General features: G+C 46.3%; 1 protein-coding gene across 1 annotated transcript in view; it reads right to left on the reverse strand.

The window, feature by feature from the left end:
* Positions 1-12,126: 12,126 nt before the first annotated feature.
* Positions 12,127-24,666, reverse strand: part of LOC140428295 (cadherin-22-like) — a 1,238,550-nt gene continuing 1,226,010 nt past the window's right edge. Inside the window, exons 11-12 of the mRNA XM_072514610.1 lie at positions 18,505-18,756; positions 12,127-15,044 (exon numbers count right to left, since the gene is read on the reverse strand). Coding sequence (XP_072370711.1) covers positions 14,548-15,044; positions 18,505-18,756 — 749 coding nt within the window. The 3' untranslated portion in view covers positions 12,127-14,547. The remainder of the gene's footprint in view (positions 15,045-18,504; positions 18,757-24,666) is intronic.

The following is a 24,666-nucleotide window of genomic DNA, read 5'->3' on the forward strand; positions in this document are numbered from 1 at the left end:
ATCAGTGAGAGGCAGCATGGTTTTGTGAAGGGGAGGCCGGCTCTCACTAACTTGATAGAGTTTTTTGAAGAGGTCACAAAGATGATTGATGCAGGTAGGGCAGTGGATGTTGTCTATATGGACTTCAGTAAGGCCTTTGACAAGGTCCCTCATGATAGACTGGTACAAAAGGTGAAGTCACACGGGATCAGGGGTGAGCTGGCAAGGTGGATACAGAACTGGCTAGGTCATAGAAGGCAGAGAGTAGCAATGGAAGGGTGTTTTTCTGATTGGAGGGCTGTGACTAATGGTGTTCCGCAGGAATCAGTGCTGGGACCTTTGCTGTTCGTAGTATATATAAATGATTTGGAGGAAAATGTAACTGGTCTGATTAGTAAGTTTGCAGACGACACAAAGGTTGGTGAAATTGCGGATAGCGATGAGGACTGTCAGAGGATACAGCAGGATTTAGATCGGTTGGAGACTTGGGCGGAGAGATGGCAGATGGAGTTTAATCCGGACAAATGTGAGCTAATGCATTTTGGAAGGTCTAATGCAGGTAGGGAATATACAGTGAATGGTAGAACCCTCAAGAGTATTGAAAGTCAGAGAGGTCTAGGTGTACAGGTCCACAGATCACTGAAAGGGGCAACACAGGTGGAGAAGGTAGTCAAGAAGGCATACGGCATGCTTGCCTTCATTGGCCGGGGCATTGAGTATAAGAATTGCCAAGTCGTGTTGCAGCGTGGGTTTCCTCCGGGTGCTCCGGTTTCCTCCCACAGTCCAAAGATGTGCAGGTTAGGTGGATTGGCCATGATAAATTGCCCTTAGTGTCCAAAATTGCCCTTAGTGTTGGTTGGGGTTACTGGGTTATGGGGATAGGGTGGCGGTGTTGTCCTTGGGTAGGGTGCTCTTTCCAAGAGCCGGTGCAGGCTCGATGGGCCGAATGGCCTCCTTCTGCACTGTAAATTCTATGATTCTATGTATGGACCCTTAGTTAGGCCACACTTGGACTATAGTGTTCAATTCTGGTCGCCACACTACCAGAAGGGTGTGGAGGCTTTAGAGAGGGTGCAGAAGAGATTTACCAGGATGTTGCCTGGTATGGGGGGCATTAGCTATGAGGAGCGGTTGAATAAACTCGGTTTGTTCTCACTGGAACGACAGAGGTTGGGGGGGGAGACCTGATAGAGGTATACAAAATTATGAGGGGCATAGACAGAGTGGATAGTCAGAGGCTTTTCCCCAGGGTAGAGGGGTCAATTACTAGGGGGCATAGGTTTAAGGTGAGAGGGGCAAGGTTTAGAGTAGATGTACGAGGCAAGTGTTTTTACACAGAGGGTAGTGGGTGCCGGGAACTCGCTGCCGGAGGAGGTGGTGGAAGCAGGGACGATAGTGACATTTAAGGGGCATCTTGACAAATACATGAATAGGATGGGAATAGAGGGATCCGGACCCAGGAAGTGTAGAAGATTGTAGTTTAGTCGGGCAGCATGATCGGCACGTGCTTGGAGGGCCGAAGGGCCTGTTCCTGTGCTGTACTTTTCTTTGTTCTTTGTATTATCGATTTTTTTCAAATTTGGCTCGCAAGCATTGTAATTCGCTCTCCTTTTAATGGAATTGTCTCTGCTTCATCTACATTAGATATATACTAGTGAGGTTTTCTGTTAGTCAAGGAATTGTATTTTGGAAAGTGCGTACATAAAAAACAGGACACTGCTGTTTCCTCACAATGTGAAACTTGTCTGAATATGAGCAGCAGATCATTCATACCAAATACGAGAAGTATATTGGGCCATCAACTATTGCTTTACACATGACCAATTTGCAAAACTGATTATATATGTTATTAAGATCCAATCTTTGCTCCTCGATAGAACATTATCTAGCTCAGAACTTAACTGCATAAAGTAGGTTTAATCAAACAACATATTCAACACCCAAACACTTCCCCTAATGCGTACAAGAATGGAATGTACCAAGTTTGCCTCAGTTTTAGCTGGTGAATACATTTTTGTGTGCAATATAATCAGCAAGGCAGCACAAACACACACATCGCCAAAACATATCTGTCCATCTTAATTGAAGGAAAACTGAGCACGGCTTAATTCCTGTTGAAACCGCTGCCCCCTCCCTCCCCACTGCCAATTCAGTATAATATTGGAAGTGTGCTCTATTTGTCCTGAGAAAAAGAGCTACATGATTGAAAGTCTTTCAGATTATGGAAGGGATTGGAAGCAATGATGTAGAGAATACTTTACTTCTAGGCTAAACCAGAATTAGATGCCATGGGTGACATCCTTCAGATTGGATTTCAAAGAAAGAACTTACAATGTATCACTAAGTAGTTACAGCAAAATCACAGGCCATTTTGGTCCAGCGGCTCTCTGCGGGAGTTTATGCACCACATGAGCCTCCTTCCTCACCTTCTTTTCTCCACTGTGCATTTATTTGGATTTATTTGGCTTCCCCTTTACTGCCTCTTTGCTATTCACCTGGTTTAATCGCTGTGGTAGTGAGTTCTACATTCTACCCACTCGCCAGATACATTAGGTTCACCTCAATTTTTTATTAGCTTTATCAGTGACTAACATTCATGAGCCAAGGTTCTCCGACTGTTGGAATTCACTTTTCCCACTGGCAGTGGACCTGGTGGGTTTTCCAAAGGCGTGGGGTGGCTTCAATGGGAAATCTTACCGACATACGGCGGAAAGAGAGAATCCCGCTGCCAGAGAATGGCGTGCTGCCGAGAAACACGTGGCTGAGGGACCGGAGAATTCCACCCCCATGGTCTCTAGTTCTGGTTTAGCCTAGAAGTAAAGTATTCTCTACATCATTGCTTCCAACCCCTTCCATAATCTGAAAGACTTTCAATCATGTAGCTCTTTTTCTCAGGACAAAGAGCCCCAATTTGTTAAATCTTACCTGATTGGTATAACTTCTCAGCTCCAGTACAAGGCTGGTATATATTTTTGTACCTTCTCCAGCGCCATCGTGCACACACTACTCAAAGTGTGGACCAAGGTTCTTATACCAGTTTAAAAAACTTCTCTGCTTGTTGATTTGTTCTCCATAGAAATTAACCTCAGTGCAATGCTGGCTGTTTTATGGCTTTATTAACTTACATGATTACTTATAGTGATACGTGCATCTGTGCCCCCAGGTCACTCTACCTCATTTAGATATTAATTTTCCAAGGTGTATGTGACCTTATACCTCTAACCAAAATATATTAGTTCTTGCTAATCATTATAAAGGTTCATTTACCAGTTACAAACCCATTTTGCAAGTTAATTGATGTGTTCTCGTATTTTGTCAAATCCTCTTCTGTATTAACATCCCCCTATAATTTGATGTTATCCACATGTTTGAAACTGAACTTCTGATTCCCAAGTCCAAGTCATTTATGTAAGTTGTGAATAGGAGTTGTTCTCACGCCTATCCCTGTGAGACACCACTTTCTATCAACTATCCAGCTGAAAACCTACCACCAACACCTACTCTCTGTTTTCTGGTTGGTAGCCGGCTTTCAAACCACTCTGTTGCTTGTCCGCTGACTGCACACGTCCTGACCTTAGTCATGAGTCTACTGCGCAGTACCGCGTAGAAAGCATTTTGGAAATCCAAATATATCACACCTACCTTCTCTAACCTTTCTGGTATTCCTTCAACTAATTCAATTAGATCGGCCAAACAGAACCTCCCCGTTTGGAACCCATGTTTTACTATTAGTTTCTGGATGTTATTCGTTGGATTTTTCACCAAGCATCCAGTACCTTTCCTGCCAACAACATTGAGTTAATTAGTCGATTGATCCCTGGGCTTATTTCCTCTCCCTCTTTATACACAGGATTCATACTAACTGTCTGCTAGTGCTCTGATACAATTCTCTTTCCAAATGAATTTTCATACTTATGTAATAGTACCTCTGCTATCTCCTCATGAATTGCTTTTAATATACATAGACACTATTCATTAGAACCAGAGATTTGATCCTTTCTTAAGTTTAATTGATCATCCATCCTACTTATATCTTAAACATCTTTGTATACTTTTTAAAAATCACTTCTTATAATGCCATGGTCACCATGTTAGTATCCCTGGTGAATATTAATGTAAAGTAATTAGTCATTTGATAGTTCAAAATGTGATTATTGTTGAAAAAACATACATGCAGAAGAAACTTTTCTTCTTGCATTCATCAGGAAAGAAATTAAACATCATTTAATTATCAGAACTCAGGATCTGTCTTTTCTTCCACACCCGTTCTTTAAATTACCTGACAGAATATTAACAATTACATATTCTTTCCCAGAATCGTTTCATCATCCACCAAAGGTAGTGAAAGTACATTAAAACTTTCTCCAGAAACATATTGTGGTTCTATTTTGTACCATGGATTTTCAACCTTTCTGGTGTAACTGCAAACCAATGCTCTTAGAGTCTTTCACTCTTTACATATACATGCATAATAGTCGTGCTATATCAAACAAATGGCTTTCACACATGTTTCTCAATTTTAATACAGAAGGACATGGGGCAGGATTGTATTCTCCCTCCCCTCCCAAGGTTGGTTCTCAGGCAGGGGAGGAGAGCATGAATTTGAATGGATGAGGTTCCCCCGGGAACCCACCCGCCCAAAAATTTCACACTTGGGCAGAAAAGCTGCCCATTCACCTATTAAGATCCTTAAGTGACTACTTACTGGCAGTACCGCTTCTGTCCACTGCAGTGCTGTGCCTGACTCGTTTGAAGAGCTGTTGGCCAATCAGATAGGCTGACAATTCTATGGCGGGACTTACTTCAAGGATGGATGAATGTCCTGCCCACTGCTAATCGATACTCAAGTAGTGGGAGTTTCAGAGTAAGTGATTGCATGTTAAGCGTTGACTCTTGGGATGGCGAGTACCGATTGCTTATCTTTTCTAAAATTCTGCTATGGGGTTTTTCTTATTCTTCTCTATTTGTTCACATTTTCCTTATCTGCTTTTAAAGTTTGAGTCAGCTCTTGAATAGTGCACATCGTATCGTTTTTGTGTTCCAGATTGCACCAAAGTTCATGAATCTCATTGCTCTTTTCCCAGCGTAGTATCGGGGCTTGGTCTCAGTTTTCAATTCTGCATTCCACCAACAGTTTGGTCCATCAGCAATTCTTTTTCTTGCTTAAGGCATTTTTCATGATACTTAATAAAAGCATCTGATACTTGAAGATCATCAAGTTTTAATTGAAGATCTACATTCAATCAATTTAATTTGCTTCCACAAATTTATAATTTAGATGTTTCAGGCACTCATTCACGTGTTCTACTTCCTGTGACTGACACTCCAAACATCTCACCAGGGGCGTCATTCTCCGACCCCCCGCCGGGTCGGAGAATGGCCGTTGGCCGCCGTGAATCCCGCCCCCGCCCCCGCCGAAGTCTCCGCTCCCGGAGATTGGGCGGGGGTGGGAATCGGGCCGCGCCGGTTGGCGGGACCCCCCGCTGGATTCTCCGGCCCGGATGGGCCGAAGTCTCGCCCAGGAATTGCCTGTCCCGCCGACGTAAATCAAACCTGGTATTTACCGGCGGGCTCCGGGGTCCTGGTGGGGGGGCGTGGGGGGATCTGACCCCGGGGGGTGCCCCCACGGTGGCCTGGCCCGCGATCGGGGTCCACCGATCCGCGGGCGGGCCTGTGCCGTGGGGGCACTCTTTCCCTTCTGCCTCCGCTACGGCCTCCACCATGGCGGAGGCGGAAGTGACTCTCCCCACAGCACATGCGCGGGAAACTGACAGCGGCCGCTGACGCTCCCGCGCATGCGCTGGGAAACTGACAGCGGCCGCTGACGCTCCCGCGCATGCGCTGCATTTCCGCGCCAGCTGGCGGGGAAACAAACGCCATTTCCGCCAGCTGGCGGGGCGGAAATCCCTCCGGCGTCGGCCTAGCCCCTCAATGTTGGGGCTAGGCCGCCAAAGATGCGGAGCCTTCCGCACCTTTGGGCCGGCGCGATGCCCGTCTGATTGGCGCCGGCTTTGGCGCCAGTCGGCGGACATCCCGCCGTTGGGGGAGAATTTCGCCCCAGTTCTCGTTTTTCATCACAAATTCATTTTTTATGCATGTATGTTCTCTACACTGACAGGCTGTTCTTCAATTGTTTATCATTGGCAATAAGTTTTGTCACAGTAATTTTGGGGAGTTTGACAAGATCAGCGTGATCAAGTATCTGCTGCCACACAGGCATCACCTTGTTACTGACTATGCTGGCCAGATCATTACCTGATATAAAATCTACCCCCTCAACAGGCAAACATTTTTACATAACAATTCTCTTTACCAAGTCACTTTGTAAATTGAATTTATCAAGGGAACAGGTCAGAAATTCTTTAAATATACCTTATTAATACTTTCACTTTCATCAAACTTATTGGAACCCAATTGTATAATCTACCACCATCAATTATTGATCTGCCCAGAGGTTTTCAAATTAATAATATTGTTTATTGTATACACTGGAGGAGCAAGGGAACTCTTCTCCCTTTGAGAAGAAATCTGTAAAATTTACACTAATCTGACTCACATGATAAGTATTCAAGGATGAATCTCCTTGACTATCCTGAGCATTATTCCCCTTACCAGTACTGCAACAATATCTGTCTTCTCTCTAAAACTAGACTTGTTTCTATTTCTCCAGCTTCCCTGTGGGTTTACAAATGTAGATCTACTGCCCCTAATTGCCTACGTGATATGTCGTTCCCATTTGTCAGAACTGCTGCATCCCGTGCTTTAGAAACCTTACAGTTCCATGTGTGACTTAATCACTATTGGGATGTTGTTTCAAAATCCTTTCAGTATTACAACATTTCATTCTACCTAGCAAATACTACAAATTTTTTATTTAGCCTCTTTCTTTAAAGTCCAAAATTTCAACTGATATGCTTTGGGGACAAGTTCATAAATATTAACTACCTCATTCTGAAAGGCTACAGCATCCATAACCTTCCCATCCAAAATGCTTTGCAAAATTAAAGTTCATGGACTGGATTCTTCATTCCTGCGGCTACTTGCCGACGCCGGCGGGGGCACATGGTGTTTCACAACCGTCAAATCAGCACGAACCCCTCACCAATTCTGGTACCATTGAGGGGCTAGCACCGGCGCCGCGTGAAATGCCCGCGGAACGCACAGAAAATGGCCGGGGAATGGCCAGGTCCTGGGCTGCGCATGTGCATGGCTGACGAACTGCAGCGGCTGCGCCGTACAACATGGCACGGCCGTGCGTGTAACCTAACCCGCAAACCGCAAGCCCTGGTCGCACCCTGGCCACCCTTGGCCAACCCCCACCAGTCTCCCCAGCCCTTGCAGAAGCCCCCCCCGGCCAGCGGCACAAATCCCAGCCGAGTTTAACGGCACTGGACATGGTCGGCAGCCATCACGCCGGGTTCCCGCACAGTTGAGACCACACGTGTCACGCGCCGTTGGGAACTTGGCCCATCGGGGGCAGAGAATTGCAAGTGGGCAGGTTGATGACACGCCAATGCCATTGAAATGGCGCATGACGCACATAACGATGACGCCAGCTTGTAGGGGACGGAGCATGGCGGACCGGTATCAAACCGGCACCGGCCCCGATTTCGGTGTGAAAATACATTCTCTGCCTGATTGCCAAACATGATCTTGGCATTGGGCTACAGAAAATTCAGCCCCCTATGTCCTTTGGTTACTTTAGTTTTGTAGCCACCTTTTCAAATGGGATAAAATATTTCTCAACTCCAATGTTCAATGAAGTTAGGTACGATCTGAAGATGCTTTGTCATAGCAAAGCTCAGAGTGGGACTTGATTCCTTATCTGAACCATTAGAATATTTTTCATCCAGTAACCTGAACTTTATCCAGCCAGTACATGCTGTCTGATTTCTTATTATCTCTGGGCTTCAAGTTCCATCTTTCCCATCTACATTTAGTTTGCTCTTTCTTTCCCAAATCAAACCTTTTCTTTTTCTTTCTGTCTCATGTTTTTCATTTCTTTTTCAAGTTCATGCTGCTTCATCTGCCACTGAATTCTAGCTAACTCAAACTGTTTTATACCTGTGTCAAGCTTTTCTTCTTCTAATGTAAAGTACTGTGCTATTACCCTAATTATTTCTATTTTCTTAAACTCGAATTCTCACTAACCTTTTTGCTAGTGCAATCAACCTGCCTTCATTAATTGTTGCAAATCACTTAGAGATATATCTTCCCTCTCCCAAAAAGTTGTAGTAATTGACAAAGCCATTCTGCTGTCCAATAAGTACAATAAAATTCACAGTGAAATCTTATCAATCACAAGCTCAGCATGTACCTGCACTGGTATTTGTCTGTGGATTCAAAATCCTGCAGAAGCTCCAGATTTGTGTTATGATCGCTAGCCAACCCTCAAATGGTTGGTACGATCCAGTTGTGGACACAATAACTATTTTTTCGAATACAGACCAAGTTTGAGATTTAAGACATTTACTATGGGAATTAAGCCACAAGACTCAACGAGCTTTAAACAAACAAAAAAAAACTTTACAAGCTCAGGAAAATAGAACAATTTACAGTATCTATATTATTCTCTAGCATTCAGAGCTAATATGATGCACTTGTGAACTAACAAGGGAATTATGATTGAACACACCACATTGCACAATAAATGGTAAATGCAACCAAGACAGAGTCCATGGATTTGTCAACAATCCATTGATATATTACCAAACACCCATGAGTTAACCAATTTTGCTGAAACTCTGGCTGCTATTTTCTGGTCCCACCTGCCAATGAACTTTTGGCTGACTTGCTGCATCTGCTGTGGCAGAGCCAGAAAATCCTGGCCTCTGACTGTCGCAAGAGATATTCCGTTCTTCATCTTTAAAGATCTCACCATGGAATCCCCTTCAAAGGTCACTCAACCTTTGACAGCCTCAAAATCAGCTCAACTCCGAAGGTTTCAATTGTGCTCTTCCGAGACTCTTTCTCTGGAGTCCCAAATTTGCACTCCAGCACTAACTCACAAACATAATTTCAGCTATTCAGCTGTGCAGATCAGGACAGTACTGCTTCATTGGATTACATTGGATTACGTTCGCCCCAACGGCCCAAGGCATGGATACCAATGTCCTGCTGCCTCCTTTGATCTTCAGGGCTTCTCTGGAGCCCTCACCACTGAAAGGCTGCCAGCCCCAGCCCCTCTTCTGGGGCTGGTTTAGCACAGTGGGCTAAATAGCTAGCTTGCAATGCAGAACAACACCAGCAGCGCGGGTTCAATTCCCGTACTGGCCTCCCCAAACAGGCGCCAGAATGTGGCGACTAGCGGCTTTTCACAGTAACTTCATTGAAGCCTACTTGTGACAATAAGTGATTATTATTATTATTCTGCTTGGAGACTCTTGCTTTGCTCCTCTTTCTTTTTAGCCTTGTGTCCTCCTACTGTCCCATTTCCCTTGTTGGGATTCCTCGCAACTTTGGCTCTCCACTCCATGATTTGGGTTTACTTGCCATTTTTCTTGATGTATTTGCTTTTTACACAGGCACATCATGGTCATTTAACTGCCGGATTGTAAATGTGACCTGCGCATGTGTGAAACCCCCGAGAAGTGTCAGGACTTAGAATTCCCAATCACCCCACTCAAATAACAATATATGTAGAATCTACCTAGCATAAGTGAGTCACATCCTGAGTCGTAGTGCTAATCTTAAATTGGTTAGTCATGTAATTCATAACTTAGTGTTGATTTGTCTTTTTTATACTCAAACAAAAGCTTGAGTTCCCTTGATACATTCTCCATGACAATGTCTCAACTAATCAGAGTCAACTTGCCTGCCTTTTCTCATGCAGTTTATATTGATGTTCCCTTTGAAATTTGGTATTCTTGCATCTGTCCTGATGTGTGCAAGACTAAAAGCTTCAACAGTGTATCTCTGCTCAATAAAGTAATTTTACTTTACCTTCCACTTTATTTTTATTTATTTTAAATTTTTTCATATTCCCTTCTTTATCCTTTGTTGACTATGTGCACTTTTTTTCTCCCAAATTTAAATGTTGCCCTTATTTCTTTCTTCATCCATGATGCATCACTACTAGGTCCACTCCTCAACCATCCCACCTGAGCTGTACACCTTTGAACAATAAGGGGCAATGTATCATGCCAATCGACCTAACCTGCAAAGGCTGGATTCTCCACACCCTAGCACCGCCGAGGACCTATCTGGGGCCATTCACACAGGCCCGCTCTGACATTCTCCTCCCTCGACCGGCCAAAGTTCCGAAGGCATGAAACTAATGTGCTCCAGCCAGTCGGGATACTCACGTCGCAGCTGCGGACTCAGTCCTTGGCCGCCCTGGTCGGGGGCGGGCCGATCGGATGCCGGGGGGACCTTATAGGCGGCCTTGGAAGGTCTGTGCAGGGCTGAGGGTCGGGGGTCTCTTTTGTGGGTCTAGCTCCGCGGGCCGAGTCCGCCATGAAGCAGGGCGCGGCCATTGGAGGCTGCCGTCATGTGCATGCGTGGCCTCTGACCCGAAAGTGCGGGGGCCCGTATCGGCAGCAAAAGCTGCGAGATCTACTCTGGGTCCCTGCTAGCACCCTGCAGGGCTGGGAATTCATGTCCCTTTGATCCAGGATTTTCAGGAGTAAAACTCGACCATTTTGACGCCGGCGTGGGGACATAGTCCCAATAATGGAGAATCCAGCCCCATATCTTTAGACTATGGGGAAAACTGGAGTACCCAGAGGAAATCCATGCCGACACAGGGAGAAAGTGCAAACTCCACACAGTCGCCTGAGGTCAGAATTGAATCTGGGCCCTTGGCGCTGTGAGGCAGCAGTGCCAACCACTGTGTCATCATGCCGTCCTTCCTTTGTTCCAGTCTTATCCTTGTAAAATCAACTTTTTTTCCACCCAAGTGATCACTTCAAGTTTGTTTTGCATATTATCTTCTCAGTCTTTATCTTAAATCCTATTATTGTTGTGATCACTGTTACCTTGTTGTTCCCCTGCTCTTATTTCTCTTATTAGTTCACCCCCCTGACTAGATTCAGCATTGTTTCCTCGAGGGCTTTTTAAATACTGGTTTAAAAAAATAGAAACTCGCATTTATTTCACAACCTCAGGATATGCCAAATCACTTTCAAGGGATTGAAGCAATTCTTTGAAGTGTAGTCTTGTTGTAATGTAAGCAATGCACCAGCCAATGTGCACAGCAAGCTGCCACAAAGAACAATGTGGTGGTAACTAGTATTTCCTTTTTTGAGGTGTTGGTTGAGGGATAAATAGAGGCAGACCAGGTGAACACCCCCTTTAGCTCCCCACCCCATGCTTTTCTTTGAATAGTGTAATTTTTGAAAAACATTTACCAAGTAGGGAACATACCTTAAAGTTGCTGTCTATCTCTACTGGTACTTCACTTTGTACTGCAATAGAATATCAGCCTGGATCTCATGCTCAATTATCTGAGTGGAACCTAAACCCACAACCCTTTTGACACAGATGCGAGAGAGTGATGACAGAATCCAGGTCCCATCTGCCTTTTTAGATATATTCTAAGGATCCCATGTTCTTGCTCGGAAGGAAGATCAAGAATTTCCCTGATAATCTTCATTGAAACATTCCTCCCACCACCAGAAAGAAAAAAAATGGCCCTTCTTATTTAAGTCTGTGGGATCCACTGTGTGCGAAACGGGTGATTATGTTTGTCCAGGAAACAGTCACTTTGCCAGTGCAATTGATTGTATAAGAGTCTCTTAGTTATGAAACTGGACTAGTGAAATTCTCTTGTCTTTTATCCTCACTGTGTGTAGCTGAGAGCCTTGGTTAATTTTGCAAGCGTTCTGTTGTCCATTTTTCATGGGAGAGAGTTAATGTCCCTCAAGGCATTGGAGTATTTAACAAAATGTAATTTAAATTTCGTCAATATTTCATTCTTTGCTTTTCAGTACATAAATTTTATTCCCTTCAAACACATTATAAGACACTTGCTTTACTTAACAAGGACTCTTGAGGAATATTTTTTTTATCTCTTTGCCAAAATTAACAGAAAGAATCACAAATTAAAAACAAGGAAACTCTTTTATACTCAGGCCAACATTTCACTGAGCATGAACAGAGGGAATTGAAACATTCAGCTTCATGGTAAGAAACGTTATGAGTCACATGAAAGATGAATATTGAAAGTTTTATTTTCTGATTACCGCATCTTAAAATACTGAACATAGCACCAGAAATATTTACCTTTTTACTACTTTCTCTTCATCACTATACAGGGGGAGTAAAAAAATGTACCAATTCTGTCATATTTTACAGCAAAAGGAAAAAGTGACACAGACACTTGCATTTCACATACTAGACCTTGACAGCATCTTTCTGTATAAAAAGTCATGCTTTGTGAACTCTAACACGGCCTAGAGCCAAAGCTGTCAGGAATGTTCAGTCTGTTTCTTCCTCATGACATCTGACATTTATTTTGAAGGATGGTAGCTTTGTCCATAGGGCATCCTAACTGGGGAAATTCTGCCTCCATTCGACACTCTTGATGTTTTTGCAGCACAGAGGGTTGTATTGTGTCTTATAGTTAAAGAATACTACGTTATGCGTCTGCGTGAGCATGTGACATTAATAGCCTCAAATATCCCGAGGTCCGAGCAGGAAAGAGCTGAATTTGGTTGACTTCATTGTCGAGGGTAGATGGGGGTCTGAGAAGAACTGGTTCCAACATCAGTACTCAAGCTGCATCGTATCGTAGGATGAAGGAGTTCCAGAAGCAAGTTCAGGAAGGGAAGAATGGAACTTAGACCCTATAGGTTGTCACCTCATGTCTCTGCCTACTGCAATGGTGTCCGAGAAGCAGAGATGGTTGTTGCAAATGTACAGATAACAAATTCCTCAAACTGGTTTGCTCCAGAAGTAGAACAAAGCAACTGCAGGTAGGGCTAAGAATCTGAAGTGTTGAGGATGTGTTGTGGAGGTCAGGACCGCCATCTGTTCTGGCACAGCAGTGGGTCTGAAGCTCCAGTGATGCCTGCAAGATATCAAGCTCATTGAAAGTGTAGCTAAGAAAAAGATAGAAATCAAGGTAACTGTTACAAACACAAGAAAAGTCACCCAACTGTTGTGGGTTGTCACCAAGGCCACTGGGTTGCGGTTCTTCACAAGCATAAATTGGTACAATGATGGAACATGATCCGTGGATCACAGGTTAGAAATTCTAGATCTCAGGCAATAAAAACATAACTTGACTCATTCATTCACCCGATAAATAAGGACAGCTCCTTTTGCATCTTACAAATCGAGCCACTGAGTTTCATTTTAACCTTTTTTGGGGAAAACAGATCAAACAACAGAGCACGGTCCTGGTAAAAATCCGAGAATCCCAAAAAGTATCAAGAATTGACTCATTCAGAGGCTTGAGCAGAGTGAGGAACTAGTAGTCACCATAAACCAATGGCCCTGGATTATCACTGTCTTATCAGCATAAGTAACACCAGCATTTCTGCTTGCACTGCTCTTCAGCTAGGGCCCAGCGAATTGTTTACATCGGTACAATGAGTGTACAATGCATTATAGGGAAAAATGCACAAATCCTCACAAAATTAAAGGTTGCAGAATCCGGTATTTCCATTTATATATGTCTTGGCTGATGTGTCAACCATTGTGAGACTACCTTGAATTCATTTTCCTCATGGACCTAACCACAATGGCTAACTTCTCCAATATCAGCTGAAGTAAAGGTATCTTAGTGCCCATTGTCTGTCCTGAGACCTTTTTGTTTTCTATGGATCCTTTCCCCAATTGATGTTTGCAATTTGGCTGGAATTGCTTTCATTCCTGTGTCATGATGCAAGGGCTTCCAAGGAACCTACAGCCAACCTATGAAACTTGCTGTCACCTTACGCCCACAGTTAGTTATCCAGCCAAGGGCAACAATCATTAATTAGGACTGGCACTGCCATTTTATTGCACAATCAAAGCTTGCAGTAATGCCAATGCCAATGAATGTTTGTTTTTTCAAAAGTAATTGTGTAAGCGCTGTCATTTTATCAGGGCTTTAACAAACGTGTTTCAAATAATCAGTCAAATCAATTCAACAATTCAAAACTGGAAACTTTTCTGGACCAAATGGTGCTTCACTGAGAGTGACATTTTTGGATTCCATGTCACCTCAAAGAGACCAGTGATACTTCCTGGCCAGCAAATGCCTTGTCTGTTGTATTAAAATTTGGACTGTCGCACATTAATAGGTATTATCTTCACTGTAGCTGCCAAGCTTTTTAACGCATTGAAGAAGGGTGATTTGTCAAGATACTGCACTGGGAATATTGCCAGCTTGTGTTTAGAATCACCATTTCATTGGCAATGTTTTACCACAGTAAGTGATTCTGAAAGACTGGCCAGTTTCCAGTTTGGGAACTTTAGTTGGAGAAGGTAATTTCTTTTTATTTGAAGAGGAAAGTTTATTTTATGACTTTCCTGAATGATTCGAGTGTCAGCTTTTAGGATTTAAGCTGCACCCGTTTATTGGGATTGATTGTACTGTTTTTGCAATAAAGCAAGAGGAACTGGGAGTTGAGCTCGCGGATGCTATGATCCGTCGTCTGCCTGGTTTCCTGAGTAAAGTCCGGCGAGCTGCCTAAACCGAGGCCCCCAGTCGCTGAGGTAGTTATAGTCCTGATCAGAGTCAGTGGACAGAGAGTTAATGGAGCTGAGAGACTGTGCCAGAGAGCCCGTGCCTTCATATGCATAAGTTTGAAAAGAGTCATAAGGAGGAACAGAAAGATCAGCATCAGCCTCTTCGAGCTTTTTACAGACAAAACTCCTGAAAATGGAAAAATCTGCATCAGGATTCTGAAACCACTGTGGCAGAGAATGAAGTTCAGGGGCCACATTTTCTGCATCTGCTTTGACTTCTGTGAAATCGTACAGACTTCGCAAGGTAGTCATGTCGTAGGCCTCGGTGTCTTCCTCTCCTCCTCCTTCATCGTTGTACTTGATTACATTGTCACGCATGTCTTCCTCATCCTCTGAGATCATGTGACCCTTCCTATGTCTCTTCAGAGTCAAGATGAGGAGGACAAGTACTGCACAAAAATAAAAAGACACCATGTTAGTGATTTGTCTCCAAATCAATTAAATGGACCCTGGCCTCTGGGGGGGAAGACCACCAACAAGCCTTCCCACCCTCAGTTTAATTGGAGACAGCTGGGGAGTTGGCAAAATCTCCACCCTGCACTCTCCTTGCCCATCTCACCCCCTTCCCCAAACATGCCGCTGTTCATGGGGAAGTTTAAATACTGCCCAATGTTTAGGATGATCCAGTACATCAAACATGCTCTATAAATACATGTTGTTGTTGGAACATCTGGAATAAAGATCTAGATTCTCCATTGCGGGTCCACCCCACTACCATTGCTCGGGAAGACGAAGAGTTTGACTGCACCATTCACTGGCGGTGGGGTTCTCTACTCCTGCTGCTTGTCGATGGGATTTCCCATTGAGTGGCAGAGCCACTCAAATTACAATGTGCTGAAATGAAATGTGTTTTCTGTTCCAATTATATCCAAGGTGGGACTTTTGACACTTTTCGCAGGAATGCAAGGAAGAGATGCATGAAGGAGGTCATTTGACTCCTTCTAGATTGTTGGTCCAGAAAGATTTTACACTCTTCTTTTCCAGCATCGCTTAATTCCCCCAGATTTCAGAATTTTAATGCAAACATTTTGAACCAGATACATTAACATCACAGTAAAATGCATAGTGAAAATGAATGAACTATGATAAAATGGCATTCGACACAACCAAATCCTTCAGCAACTAAACAAGGCAGGTGGATTTTAATGCCACCACCAGAACGGGTTTGTGGAGGGGATCACACTATCTGATCGATAGGGAAGGTCGGGGTGGAGATCCGGCCACTTTCCCACTTCCCTCCACCTAAGTCTGGGGGCGGCAACATAGGGGCATCATCTGATTAGGCCTCTCGAAATTGGCCAGGACAGGGTTGGTACCAGTTTTCCAATCGGTGGAAGGGTCACCATTGTAATATCCACACTTCTGGCCTCTTGGACATGACTGATTTCAATTGGTCAACATTGGGGGCTGTGCCTTCAGCTGCAAGACCCCAAAACTCAGCTTTCGACCTCTCCTTCCTCCTTATTGGCGTTCCTTAAAATCTACCTCTTTGGCCAAACTTTTGATCATCTGCCTGAATATCTCTTTCTGATGTTCAGTGACAATGGCCGGGGTTTAATGTGGGCAATGGGGAAGGGTGGGTGGGGGGGTGGAGGGGGGGGGGGCATCTCGCCCAACTGTTGAAGAAGCAGTGAGTGCTCTACGTTGCTTTTCTGTAGAGGCCAGACATTATTCTGAGGTAATCAGGCATTTACCTGAATAGTGATGGATCTCCCACTGAGTTAAGACCAGAATAGGGTTTAGATTGCACCCCCAGAAACTGCTGGCCAATCAGAGACTAGCACTCTCCAGTACTGACAATACCACCGAGAGTGCTGGGACATCAGTGGAACCTTCCTTGAAGATAACCACTAGGTTCTGAGACGGAGGTGAGTGTGGGCTCTGGTCAAGGCACGGGACGGGGTTGTGAGGAAGGGGCTGCCAGGGGGCGGGAGAGAGAGGGGAGCGGTTAGAAAAGGGTGGGCATCAATGGGTGTAGGATGTCAGACTGGGGATTTGCTTCCTGCGGGTCCTCCCACTTTCTCAATCCTGGGTCTCTCAATAAGGCACAAAGTGCTTGTGAACTAGCGACAACCCCAACCTCATCAATAGTGGCTGGACTGGAAAACCCAACAGGATGAGGCCTTTATGTGGTCGTTAAAGGCCCTAAAGGCCTCTGGGGGGGAAGACCACCAACAAGCCTTCCCACCCTCAGTTTAATTGGAGACAGCTGGGGAGTTGGCAAAATCTCCACCCTGCACCCTCCTTGCCCATCTCACCCCCTTCCCCAAACATGCCGCTGTTCATGGGGAAGTTTAAATACTGCCCAATGTTTAGGATGATCCAGTACATCAAACATGCTCTATAAATACATGTTGTTGTTGGAACATCTGGAATAAAGATCTAGATTCTCCATTGCGGGTCAACCCCACTACCATTGCTAGGGAAGACGAAGAGTTTGACTGCATCATTCACTGGCGGTGGGGTTCTCTACTCCTGCTGCTTGTCGATGGGATTTCCCATTGAAACCCCCCACGCCGCTGGGAAATCCACGGGTGGGGGTGCACTACCGCCGGGACCAGAGAATGCCACCGCCAGCAAATGGCCGGGAAATCCGGCCAAAATGTTAAGCTCAAAATCTTTCGGTTTGAAACTTGGCAATGTTACTCCAAAGTCATGATAGTGAGACATGATTGACTCGTGGAATGAAGACAGGTGAGGGGTATGTTCAGAAATCATTTGGAGGTTTGGATGCTCAAGTGTGACTGTTCCCGAAACATTCAGTGTACACCAGGCGTCATGAGGTGTAACTTTCCATGTTATTACAGTTTAATACTGAGACACAGCTTTAGTTTTCAAATACAAGTATGTTCATTATTCTTCATACTTGTGCTTTGTGCTCGTAAATTTTGAAGCTGTTTAAAGTCTAGGATGTCAGTGTAAGTTAATGAACAATATGTATTCTATGGTCTATATGAAATGAAAATGAAAAAATGAAAATCGCTTATTGTCACAAGTAGGCTTCAAATGAAGTTACTGTGAAAAGCCCCTAGTCGCCACATTCCGGCGCCTGTTCGGGGAGGCTGGTACGGGAATTGAACCATACTGCTGGCCTGCCTTGGTCTGCTTTAAAAGCCAGCTATTTAGCCCTGTGCTAAACCAGCCCCTATGTATATGTATATGTAGAGTAAAGGTGGTATTACTTTGCCCCAACTATATCCTTCCACCCAATCATGTAGCAGTGTGATAATACCATCTCCTGCATCTGTTCTCCACATGACCTTTCTTCAGTGGGCTGGTCCCTCGCCCACTGCCAGTGTTGTGCTGAGGTTTCAGATGATCTCGACTGTGGGCATCTGAATTTCATTGCCAAGAGTAGAATGAATGTATGGATATAATCAACAGAGAGAGACAAGTCGCACGATCTGGACTGGAGTTTAAATTCAAAAATCGAGACAAAAGGGACAATAAATACTGTAACATCCCTCAACAAAGTTAATATCTATCAAACATAAGATAAAAGCGAAATACCGTGGATGCAGAAAATCAAAATAAAAACAGAAAGTGCTGGAAAAAATAAACTCAGGAAGTCCGGCAGCATCGGTGGCAAGAGATTCAGAGTTAACATTTTGAATTGACTATGTCTTGAAGGAGGCGTTCGTTGAAGCTCGAAATGTTAACTCTGCTTCTCTCTCCACAGGTGCCGCCAGAACAGCATTTTCTGTTTTTATTTAATCAAATATGTAGTCTATATTTAAGCGAGTGCCAGTTATGTACCAGGCGCATATATTTTCTTTCAGTCTTAAGGGTCCTGACGGAGCAACAATAAATAAATGCTCTATAATTTAAGGAATTATCTTATTTGCTTACCTATCAGTATAAGTATACAGACTAGCAGAGCTATAAGTGCCCCTGGGCTCAGAACTGCAGATACCACATAAGCTGTGGCGCTGCATGACTGTATAGTGCCATCACTGTCACACCCACACACCCGGATGGTGAGGGTCCCAGTGCTGCTCAAGGCTGGCGGTCCACTGTCGACCACAAGAATTGGGAGAAGGTAGATGTCCTGCTCTTGACGATTGAAGCCATTTCTGTGGGTTAGAATTCCAGCCGTGTTTTCTAAAGGAAGCAAAATGTAAGTTTGTCTGGTTAGAACCGCCACATCTTAAATGTTGTATACAGTTACTACTGCAGAATTTTGTTTCAACTATTGCAGCTAGACTCCTATAAGGCTGTTGATGCCAGGAGCCCATTCACTAGTCTGAATTTAAACACTGATAAATGTCTCTCTACCCTGTCCAACCAAGCTTTACATTGCTTTTCAGTTTCAGTTTAGTAATGTCCAGCACCAAATGAAACTAATGTTTAATCCCATAAACACATCTCAAGAAGCTGTCAGTACAGCTGTGTCGTGGCCTTTGAAAATAGACTCATCTGTATATGTTTGCAAGTGATTGTAGCAGAGCAAATGAAATGTATCTTTCAGCTCATTGACAGTGATAAATTGGATTAACTTTGCTTCCCGTACTCAGTGCCTTCGAGTACTATTTGAAATTAGTCGAATTAACTCCTCACTTCAAGTAACATGATGCAAACATTGATGAATATATATTTAGACCTCTCTTCAATAACACCTTGCCAGCCTTTTAGGCTATGCTTTAATGCCTTTCACACCCACTCCACTAAGAAGATAAACATATATCCAATATATCAACCAGAATGAGATTGTGGCCTCTGCTCAGTGTTGCAATGATAACCTGGTCAAACCAGTCATGCAGGCATGCTCGTGACATTAAACTTCCCGGCTCTTTACTGTACTATTCTATGAATTATTAAAATGTTTAGTTATGTGGTTCCTTGTAAATGTTCAGATTTTTTTTAATGGTTGCTTCTTGCAGCATTATTGTGGCTTTTGATTGACTCCATGAGTTAGAGAAAGCAAAACCGAAAACTGTTAGTAATTCACTGATGTTGAGCATAGTGGGGATTGTCAGTGACTGAATCTGCGGGACCAGTTGATTCCCAACCAGAATTTGGAGAGTCAATTCTCATTGTTAATGTAAATTGGATGATTCTGTCAGTTCTTGGTCAGTCCATCATTAAATATGGTGTGGAGGGTAGCCTTTCTGTAAGAGCAAAGCAAACTAAAAAGATCCCAATTATCTTTCAAAATGGTCGCCTGGACTGATAATTGTACTTGTTGTGACACAAATGTCCCTAATTGAGATATTGAGGAAATGGTCCTGCAGACATTCACACCCAAACATGCACATCGACATTTAACAGTTGATCAAAAGAATATTGAAGCATTGCTTCATTTTCATCTTTTATAATATTGAACGAATATTTCTGTAGAGAACTCTGCATCTCTCAGCCAATATGAGTTTGAGCATGGGGAATATGGGATGTTTATACTAATTTATGTTTTCTGCTCCCAAAATTACTCCCTGGTCTTCGTTGAGTACAACAATTTACACTGTGTGCACAAGTTGAATTTAGCCTGTTAACTGAAGACAACTTTGTGCTAAATTCCTCCAGCCTTGCACTCCCACAAAATATGATCCCAATAGGGTTTGTGTTAAGACACTGAGAGGAATCAGGGGCGTCATTCTCCGACTCCCCAGAGGGTCGGAGAATGGCCGTTGGCCGCCGGTTGCCGAAGTCTCCGAAGGGAGAAAAGTGGGCGGGGCGTTAATGGCGCCGCTGCCGCGGAGAATGTCACGGGTCTGCGCAAGGCAGCCGATTTTCGGCCTGCCGATATTCTCCCTTCCGGGTGGGCCGAAGTCCCGTCGACGTGATGACCGTTCACGTCGACGTGAATCAAACCTCCTTTTCATCGGCGTGACCTGGTGCTCCAAGGTCACGCCGACCAGCGTGGAGGTGAGTGACGGCCTGGGGGGTTGGCTCTGGGCAGGCAATGGCGTGGCCGCAGTCTGATTGCGTGAGGAGAGGTGTGTCTCGGGTTGTGTGTGTGTGTGTGTGCGGCGGGGGTGGGGGGTGGTTACAGTAGGCTGGGCTCCGGGGGAGTGCCGGGAGGGGGTCCGTGCCAGGGTGGAGGTTGGGGGGGGGGGGGTCCGTGCCGGGGTGGAGGTTGGGGGTTGGGGGGGTTCCGTGCTGGGGTGGAGGTTGGGGGGGGTCCGTGCTGGGGTGGAGATTGGGGGGGGTCCGTGCCGTGCCGGGGTGGAGGTTGGGGGGGGTCCGTGCTGGGGTGGAGGTTGGGGGGGGGGGGTCCGTGCCGTGCCGTGGTGGAGGTTGGGGGTTGGGTCCGTGCTGGGGTGGAGGTTGGGGGGGGGGTCCGTGCCGTGGTGGAGGTTGGGGGGGGTCCGTGCTGGGGTGGAGGTTGGGGGGGGTCCGTGCCGTGCCGGGGTGGAGGTTGGGGGGGGGGGGTCCGTGCTGGGGTGGAGGTTGGGGAGGTCCGTGCCGGGGTGGAGGTTGGGGGGGGGTCCGTGCTGGGGTGGAGGTTGGGATTTGGGGGGGGGGGGTCCGTGCTGGGGTGGAGGTTGGGGGGGGGGGGTCCGTGCTGGGGTGGAGATTGGGGGGGGGGTCCATGCCGGGGTGGAGGTTGGGGGTTGGGGTCCGTGCCGGGGTGGAGGTTGGGGGGGGGGGTCTGTGCTGGGGTGGAGATTGGGGGGGGTCCGTGCCGAGGAGGGGGATGGGAGGGCAAGTGAGTTGGTCCACCTGGCCAGGTGCCAGCCTCCAACAGTTGGACCCATGCGGTCCATACCACCTGGCTGGGGAGAGGAGGGGATATGGGCAATGATGACATGTCGTCGTTCCCCTCCCCCACACCAGGCCGTCATGTTTTCAGATCATCCAGCGATGTTGGCCGCCATGGTGGCAGCCGCTCATGTCTATGTTGCCCTGGATGAGGAGGATGAGGAGGAGGAGGAGGAGGAGGAGGAGGAGGAGGAGGAAGAGGAGCGTGCCAGAGAGGCGGCGCAGGCTGCCGCAGAGGGGCAGGCTACAGCCGCCCAGGCTGGAGGGACACCTGACCGACAAGACGAGGAGGGGGAGGAGGACGTCGCGGCCCCACGGCAACGGAGGCACCCGAGGGCGCCCCGTGTGTACCGGCCCCGGCAGTCATACCAGGACCTCACGGACCGGGAATGCAGCAGGAGACTCCGGATGAGCCGGGAAACCGTGGCACACATCTGCCACCTGCTGGCACACCTGTCACCGCGTGGCACTGGCGGGGGACACCCTCTCCCTGTGTCCGTCAAGGTTACGGTGGCCCTGAACTTTTATGCAACGGGGTCATTCCAGGCACCGAGTGGGGACCTGTCCGGCATATCGCAGACATCGGTGCACCGGTGCATCCGGGCAGTGACAGATGCCCTATATGCCATGGCGCACCGCTACATCCGCTTCATAGAACATAGAACATAGAACAATACAGCACAGTACAGGCCCTTCGGCCCACGATGTTGCACCGAAACAAAAGCCATCTAACCTACACTATGCCATTATCATCCATATGTTTATCCAATAAACTTTTAAATGCCCTCAATGTTGTCGAGTTCACTACTGTAGCAGGTAGGGCATTCCACGGCCTCACTACTCTTTGCGTAAAGAACCTACCTCTGACCTCTGTCCTATATCTATTACTCCTCAGTTTAAAGTTATGTCCCCTCGTGCCAGCCATTTCCATCCGCGGGAGAAGGCTCTCACTGTCCACCCTATCCAACCCCCTGATCATTTTGTATGCCTCTATTAAGTCTCCTCTTAACCTTCTTCTCTCCAACGAAAACAACCTCAAGTCCATCAGCCTTTCCTCATAAGATTTTCCCTCCATACCAGGCAACATCCTGGTAAATCTCCTCTGCACCCGCTCCAAAGCCTCCACATCCTTCCTGTAATGCGGTGACCAGAACTGTACACAATACTCCAAATGCGGCCGTACCAGAGTTCTGTACAGCTGCAACATGACCTCCCGACTCCGGAACTCAATCCCTCTACCAATAAAGGCCAACACTCCATAGGCCTTCTTCACAACCCTATCAACCTGGGTGGCAACTTTCAGGGATCTATGTACATGGACACCTAGATCCCTCTGCTCATCCACACTTTCAAGAACTTTACCAATAGCCAAATATTCCGCATTCCTGTTATTCCTTCCAAAGTGAATCACCTCACACTTCTCTACATTAAACTCCATTTGCCACCTCTCAGCCCAGCTCTGCAGCTTATCCATATCCCTCTGTAACCTGCTACATCCTTCCACACTATCGACAACACCACCGACTTTAGTATTGTCTGCAAATTTACTCACCCACCCTTCTGCGCCTTCCTCTAGGTCATTGATAAAAATGACAAACAGCAACGGCCCCAGAACAGATCCTTGTGGTACTCCACTTGTGACTGTACTCCATTCTGAACATTTCCCATCAACCACCACCCTCTGTCTTCTTTCAGCTAGCCAATTTCTGATCCACATCTCTAAATCACCCTCAATCCCCAGCCTCCGTATTTTCTGCAATAGCCTACCGTGGGGAACCTTATCAAACGCTTTGCTGAAATCCATATACACCACATCAACTGCTCTACCCTCATCTACCTGTTCAGTCACCTTCTCAAAGAACTCACTAAGGTTTGTGAGGCATGACCTACCCTTCACAAAGCCATGCTGACTATCCCTGATCATATTATTCCTATCGAGATGATTATAAATCTTGTCTCTTATAATCCCCTCCAAGACTTTACCCACTACAGACGTGAGGCTCACCGGTCAATAGTTGCCGGGGTTGTCTCTGCTCCCCTTTTTGAACAAAGGGACCACATTTGCTGTCCTCCAGTCCTCTGGCACTATTCCTGTAGCCAATGATGACATAAAAATCAAAGCCAATGGTCCAGCAATCTCTTCCCTGGCCTCCCAGAGAATCCTAGGATAAATCCCATCAGGTCCCGGGGACTTATCTATTTTCAGCCTGTCCAGAATTGCCAACACCTCTTCCCTACGTACCTCAATGCCATCTATTCTATTAGCCTGGGGCTCAGCATTCTCCTCCACAACATTATCTTTTTCCTGAGTGAATACTGACGAAAAATATTCATTTAGTATCTCGCCTATCTCTTCAGACTCCACACACAATTTCCCATCCCTGTCCTTGACTGGTCCTACTCTTTCCCTAGTCATTCGCTTATTCCTGACATACCTATAGAAAGCTTTTGGGTTTTCCTTGATCCTTCCTGCCAAATACTTCTCATGTCCCCTCCTTGCTCGTCTTAGCTCTCCGTGGACCGGGCCAGCCAAGATGCCCGGGCCGTGGGCTTCTCTGCCGTTGCCGGGTTCCCCATGGTCCAGGGCGCGATCGATGGGATGCACGTCGCCGTGCGGCCACCTGCAGATAACAGTGCCGTGTTCACTAATAGGAAGGGGACCTATTCGATGAACGTACAGGTGGTCTGCGACCACCGCATGATGATCCTGCACGTCTGCGCCCGTCACCCAGGCAGTGTACACGACTCATTTGTGTTGTCGCGGTCATCCATCTCCGGCATGTACGAGGGACGCCATCCCCGGCTGAGGGGCTGGTTGCTGGGCGACAGGGGCTACCCATTGCGATCGTGGCTGATGATGCCTATACGGAGGCCACGCAATGAGGCGGAGAACCGCTACAATGATGCCCATGTAGCGACAAGGGGAGTGATCGAGAGGTGCTTTGGTGTGCTGAAGATGCGTTTCAGGTGCCTGGACCTCTCTGGGGGCGCCCTCCAGTATCGGTCAGATAGGGTCGGCCGCATCATTGTGGTGTGCTGCGTCCTGCACAACATAGCCCAGCAGAGGGGCGATGTGCCGCAGGCAGAGGAGGGCGGAGTGGAGGAGCAGCAGGAAGAGGCCCAGTCCTCCCCAGATGAGGGGGATGGGGGCAATGGTCAGGGCAGATGGGGTAGACACAGGCGGGTGGCTGTCCACCGTTACCGGCTGGCCCAGCGGGCACGGGACAGACTGATAGACGCCCGCTTCACTGACTAGATGGGCGTGGGAATCGGGTAGTATGGCCACAGACCGCACACCATGGCAACAGCCGA

The sequence above is a fragment of the Scyliorhinus torazame genome, chromosome 8 (assembly GCF_047496885.1).
Source record: "Scyliorhinus torazame isolate Kashiwa2021f chromosome 8, sScyTor2.1, whole genome shotgun sequence".
NCBI lineage: Eukaryota > Metazoa > Chordata > Chondrichthyes > Carcharhiniformes > Scyliorhinidae > Scyliorhinus > Scyliorhinus torazame.